The sequence below is a fragment of the Protomyctophum parallelum genome (genome assembly GCF_964188405.1).
Source record: "Protomyctophum parallelum genome assembly, chromosome: 17".
Classification (NCBI taxonomy): Eukaryota; Metazoa; Chordata; class Actinopteri; order Myctophiformes; family Myctophidae; genus Protomyctophum; species Protomyctophum parallelum.
In genome coordinates, this window is record NC_139719.1 from 12,238,527 (window position 1) to 12,245,343 (window position 6,817).

General features: G+C 43.4%; 1 protein-coding gene across 1 annotated transcript; it reads right to left on the reverse strand.

Annotated features, from left to right (window-relative positions):
• Positions 1–306: 306 nt before the first annotated feature.
• Positions 307–6,031, reverse strand: LOC310874602 (ankyrin repeat and SOCS box protein 3-like; the record flags this gene model as incomplete). Its single annotated transcript, XM_083787461.1, has 9 exons — positions 5,946–6,031; positions 4,521–4,726; positions 3,657–3,827; positions 3,440–3,552; positions 3,221–3,353; positions 2,743–2,920; positions 2,140–2,364; positions 740–1,036; positions 307–472 (listed from the first exon to the last, which is right to left on the reverse strand). Exons 1-9 carry the CDS (start codon positions 5,963–5,965, stop codon positions 307–309), a joined length of 1,509 nt encoding a protein of 502 aa, XP_083643587.1. The 5' UTR covers positions 5,966–6,031.
• Positions 6,032–6,817: the final 786 nt, after the last annotated feature.

Here is a 6,817-nt window from a genome sequence, read left to right on the forward strand (position 1 = left end):
GCAATATATAGCAAATCATGAACACATCGCGTGATTTCTGTGAAATTGTGCACCCACATTCCCACTAGGCCGAGGACGAAATGCCACATGAACAATTTCAACTCAGCCTCAAGGTGGCGCTATAACTGGCCGAAAAGTGTTTTTACCTCTAACTGCACGGATCTGTGGATAACTTTGTATGCCAACTCCTAGGCAAGCTGCAATGTCCTACATTCCTATCCTGGTGGAGACCTGTGCCCAGAAGGGCACTTTTTCTAGTTTACTCTGATTCTACGGCACTGTCCGTGGTTTTGTCCTAATTCTGTCCTAATGACTGACTTGATCATGCGTGGCCTTACCAAAACAGGCCAGTGGTGTCCAGGTCTTCTCATCCAGTCTCCGGAGCAGAATGTTTCTCAGATCTTGTGACAGGGTCGACCAGTTCACGAATGCCAGTAGGTAGTTCAACACCTCGCTGTCTGCCTTTTCCAGCCTATGAAAACAATCACAAGCTCAATGTGGTGTCCTTGACGGAGCTAGTACAGGGGGTCCCCAGCTAAATAATTGATAGCTAGGGAGTATGAACCAAAGTGTTACCGTAACAGTGTACAAATTAAGTCATAGGGATGCAAAAAAAAGGTCATATCGAGCCAGGATTGAGAATCACTGCTCTAACCCATTTGTAGATTTTGTACAGTGTCAAATTTTATCACTAAACTAAACATGACACATTTATGCAATGAAAAAGCTAAAAGCTTACATGATGGGCTGCAGCAGTAAAGACGGCTCCAGGTCAGCCTGTAGGAGCACGGGCAGCCAGCAGGAGGCAAACTTCACATTGTCGAGTGCTACACAGAGCAGTGCCCTCAATTCAGCGTGCCTCAACGTTCTTCTCTGGTCCGGTATGGAAGAAAGGGCCCGGCTCATATTCTGGATCTTGGGGATACGTCTGTGCTGCAGTATCAGCGGCAGCAGCTCTGGTTTAATGGGCAAGGCAAACATCCACACACCCTCAGTCAAAGTGGCTCCTGCGGCCAGCAGCAACTTCACCGTTTCACTGAAAGAAGAGATTTAGTTGTATATTTCAGCCATGTCATACAGGAGAAAAACTGTATTTAAAATTTACACAGGCGTTAGACTCCTCTAGCATGTGGCAGAGTCCTGCACGGGTCCAATTTTAACAACGATCAATAATCAGAACCGCGTTCCGACACGCTACCCACGATTATATAAAAATGCAAAACAGGCCCGTCCTGCCCGTCAAATAATGGACCCGTTGCCCGCCCCATTAACCGTTCGTATCGCCGGCACCGCTCGCTATCTTTGACTTTATTTCATCCAACAGCGCATGTGCATGTGGTCACTGTGGTGTGGTGGTGGTGGAGGGTCGCACACGGAAGAGGGAAGGCAGTTGACTGGCATTAGAAACCTGCGGATGACCATATGCATGTGCATATTAATAATCTGCCTGTTATCCGACCACATTAATTCATTATTCCAATTTATAGATTTAAAAGCTATAATAAGCCTATAGATAGATGCCATTAATTTATTTCCCGCATGTTTTCAATGTTTTTAATTTATAATATAATTGAATGACCCAAATCCACCCTAAACTGCGGTTAACCGTGGCTAAATCTGCCATCCGCAGGTCTCTCTGCTGCTGCTATATTATCATCATAACATAAAGTTATATCATGAGTTCGACCTAAATGGCGTTATATATCAATATCAACAAGGATAGGATGATAAGATTAGCCTGCCCTGATGAGCGTCTTGAATTGATCCAATTCTGATCCATCTGTATCAGAAATTACGTTAACTTTCTGAGTGACGCATTACTTTATCTGTGTTAGCCTACATCTTGTACATATTGTATCTTGTACATTGGCGTTTCAATAGCGCAAGGTGACGAAAATAGCCGACAGGCAGCTCGTAGTGAGAACTGAGAAGGCCCTGACCCCCCCCAGGTTCAGCGCTTTGTCCTGGGGACCACCAGGTGGTGGGCACCACCAGGGGCATGGTGATGTATGAGGTCGTAGAGGTTGTTCAGGGCCTTATAGGTGGTGAGCAGTATTTTAGAATCTATTCTGTATTTTACTAGTGAGCCAGTCCACTTCGGGGTTTTTTTGTTTTTGTTAAATGAGTTTGTGTACAAACCTGCACGGGTGGTCATCGTCACACGCTATAGACATGGCATAGACCAGTGGTGACTGATGACCCAGCTTGAGACTGCAGTCCTGAGCGTCTGGACTGTAGCCCTCCTGCAAGAGCAGCTCCACACTCTGCTGCCGCTTCTGATTCACAGCGACGTACAGAGGACTCACCATGGCTTCGCCGCGGTCGCACACACGCTCCGTCACAGCTATCAGCCTCTTGAGGATGCTGGAAGCACAGAAGTGAGAAACATTTCTCAGTATACTCAATGATTCACTAAAAATCACGATATGATTCAAATCACGATATTAGGATCACGCTACGACACACATTGTGTAACAAACATTGAAGACGAAGGTGAGGATGCAAATTCTGATTGGCCGGAATGAGATGATGTATGATGATGTACGATGATAAGAGCGCCCCTCACTTCACACAGGTGTGATTTTTATTAAATCAATTTAAAATTTCACCAGTTTGAATAGTGAATATTGCCAATCTACAATCTCACAACACGTTTTATAATGACATGCAGCGTACTGCAGTGTACTGTGTATATACAGTTATATATCACAGAGAAACATCTTATGGATCAGTACTAGGTACCTGATGTGGCCCAACTGAGCGGCAGCGTGAATGGGGAGCTGGGGCCAGTCAGAGCTGCATGGTAGGTTAGGATCAGCGCCACGCTCTAAAAGAAGCTCCACGCATCCTTCATAACCCTCTTGAGCTGCAATAAACAGCGGCGTGGCCAAGTCCTCTACCTGGGCATTCACGTTGGCTCCTACAGTACAGTGGAAAACACATGTGAACACCTAATAACAACAGTAATAAACTAGAAAGGTGCAATTCTGGGGAATTGCGTGTGGTTGCACTGACGCGAGTCTTATATTATAGAAATAGTGTGTGTGTGTGTGTGTGTGTGTGTGTGTGTGTGTGTGTGTATCTTTAAAGGCAGAAAAGCCCCCCAAAATATCTTAAAAAAAAAGAAGAGAGGACCAGCCTGTGGGCCGACCCTAGTAATAATAACAATAAGACGATGATGATGATCGTCACAAAAACACATTAAGGAAAATTGGTTGACCTGCATCAATAAGAATCTCCAGGCACTGTTGCTGTCCGTACTGTGAGGCTAAAAACACAGGAGTGATCTTGTGGTCATCGAGTGCCTCCAGGTGACACACACCAACCAGTGTGCGTAAAATGTCACTGTGACCCTTGGGAAAGAAAATAATAAAAGTGTGACATGATTCATGGTATAAAATGTAAACTGTACATCTCTGTGTGTGTGTTAAAATATTACCTTATAAACAGCTTGGTGAAGGCAGGACCAACAGGAGGCAGTATGTGTGCCGTTGACTTCTGCACCTTTACGGACTAGCAATTCCACAATCCCTTTATGCCCAGCATCCACAGCTACAGTATATAGGAACACAACTGATAAATATCACATAATATATACAGATTTAAGTACCACAATGACAATAACAATGACTGAATGCGTTCGTTACATACAGTACCTGCAAAAAGAGGACAGGACAGATCGTTGGTTGGCTGGTTAATGTTGCCGTGTGCTTTCAGAAGGGTTCGTACCACCGGCAGGTTCCCTTGCCGTGCCGCCAGGTACAGTGCAGACTCTCCCTCGTGAGTCAAAGAGTTCACGTAGCCGCGATGGCCGTGCGATGAGCCTGCTGCTTAGCAATTCAGAAAAAAAGCAGTAAGAGCAAAGGCCGTCTTTAGCCACTGAAACCTAATACTGTGCCATACGACGGACATGAGCCATGAGCAATAATTTGCGGAAGTATTTGAGACCACCTATTGATAATAAAAGGCCCCTTTTCCACCAAAATAACTTTGGTTCTAGAACGGGTTCCGTTCTAGATTCTTGGAACCGTGGCGCTTTCATGGAACCGGCGGCCATTTTTCGGTTCCAGTTCTGATTCAGCTTTTAGGGTTCTGAACCAATTCATTTTCAGTGGAAACACTCTGAACTGGTTCAATATTAGGCGGGGAAAAAAGACCTGAACCGGTTCAACCCCGGTGGCCATAGGGTACTCGTGTCGTGGCACAGGGGTAAAGTAGGATATGGTGGTTCAACTGCAGTTGCAAGCAGTGGGAAGAATAAACAGGCATAATTGGGGGCATACGTACAAATAAAAATCACACCTGTGTGAAGTGAGGGGCGCTAATATATTAAAGTCTAACTCATGTTGATTAGGACGGTGATGTAATCGTGATGTAAAACAAACGGTGCAAATACAAACATTAAACGCCATTAACAATAAAGAGACAATATGACGTACTGTAAATGACACATTATGTCCCCCTCCCAACTGCCCCAAGTATGTATGAACATAACTGTTTGCCATACAATCCTTGCTTACCAGCAGCAGACAGGATCTCTTGCACGCACTCCTTGTGGCCAGCGGCCGCTGCCTCGTGCAGGGCGTTCCAGCCACGGTTGTCTCTGCTGTCTATGCTGAGGCCTTTGTGGATCAGCTTCCGAACGCGCTCTCTGCACCCGGAGCGAGCTGCTGCCGCAACGCTGGACACAGTGTCCCCGTAACACTCAGTGAAGTCCATCGCCTTTCTAAGTGTTGGAAAGATGTACAATAATACATACAGGAACTGGGAAGTTTATGTTTTTTTCCCCTCACCTATGAATACCTTAATGGAGAGAGGGAACAACAAGTTTAACTAGAGTAATTTTCCACCCTTAAGCATAATTGTATACTTTGTCGCACATGTTGTGCAAAAAAAAAAATGGAAATGGCAGATCTACAAGCTCACAACGAGTTGCATAGCAAAGTGTTTGATCGGCTTGTTTGTTGATCTGATATTGTCACTATTTTTGAAGAATTGTAACGTTTCTTGAAACTTCTCACCTATGACATGCACAAAATAGGGACTGTTTTATTAAATTATTGATATCAATTACTTTTATGATTAAATCGATTAGTTCTCTTGCTGCACCCCTGATCTTAGCTCTGGTCCATAGCCCTAATGGTTATATGAGAAGCATTAGGGCTATGGATCAGAGCTACCCAGCTGATCTGTGATTGGACGGTGATAAAACCTTTCCAAAATTGGGAAGCCGTGGATATACACGTTGCTCTCTGTGAGTGAAAAACATTTAGCTAATTAACTTGCCCTACATTTGCCAGGACCGTCAGAAGATAATTTACAAGGAAGGGGTGCTTGCATAGCCTCAATTGGATCAATTCAAGACTATCATAGATGTCTTTTGACATTTGCATAGAGAAATACGAAAGTATTAGTCAGACTTGGATAGTCTTGAGCCAAGGCTAGCATTCTTCTGTCATTGCTGTGTGACTGTGACAGTGTGACTGAGAGAGTTCATACAATACAGTGCAAAGATAGATTCCTGCATTCGTGTTTAAACCTAAATCGAAAACATAAAAATAAATGTCCAATTGATTGAAATATATGTATTAACAGTTTGCCGAATTACAGTACAATTCAAGCACAACTCACGTCACTGACGACCCAATAAAGCATTACACTTAATTACAAGAGGGTGTTCATCAATTCACCAACGCAATGGACCACCAGCCCCACTAGCCCTGGAACAAGACTGCCATGATGATTATTATGAATACGAGAGTCATGAACCATGGCTACAGCCCCACACACTTTAAAGTTTAAAGTGTTACGCTAGGACACAATTTAAACAAATGTAGTAGCCTACTGTAGTGATGATTAATAGTATATGATTTTACATATTTATATAAATACATGTATACACGATTAGTAACGGTAACGGTTGTAGTAACGAGGAAGGTTCCTACCCTGTGGGCATTTGGTCCATTTATAAATGTATATCAAGTGCCAGTTTCAGCAAAGAGGACCATTTTACCAGTTCACTTTACTTCCGTACACACACGGCAGCTACTGCTGCGATTGGTCAACAGAAAAGCCCCTGTGACATGATTGGACCAATTATTGTGGGTGCAAAAACCTAGATTGGGCGAGAGGCTCCCCCTAGTGGCTAATCTGAATTCCACTGCAATTTCAGATTTAAATCAACTATGGCAATTGGCAAATACCGTTAACTTCAAGTCATGATGCAAAGGTCAGCTTTAAAAGGTCTTTCAAGGTTTGTCAGTTTTAACTTAATGCTGCTACATCCACAAATTCCACCTGCATCCTCAGAGGAGTGAGAGTTCACTATACCAGATTCTAAACACTTTTCATTCAAAAAAAAAACTCTAGTTATACAATTTGTCATCTAGTCCCCAAATCTACACTTTTATTCATAAACTCTGGTTCATTCATATATTGGACCCCTGGTGTTGAGAACCCGAGTACTATGAATGCAAGTGGTACAGAGTAGACAGTAGCCTATACTGTACCACACATCTGGTTGCCCTCTGCAGTCTATTCCAGAGCAGAGCTTTTCACTGTGTGGCCAACACCAAGAGACAAGTCAAAATCTCATACCTGTATTTATAGTGAAATAGACGATCTACAAGCTCAGTATGGCACAATGAGCTTGTAGATCTTTTGTCTGGGGTGGAAAATAAATTCCTTAGTTGTTAAAATTCTTTGTGGGCATATAATTTTTTTGCCTCTGCATGGGGAAACTGGGTGTGCAGAAAATACTTATGTAAACATGAAAATGTTATAGTACAGTATATTGCAATAATGCATGCCTGTCACA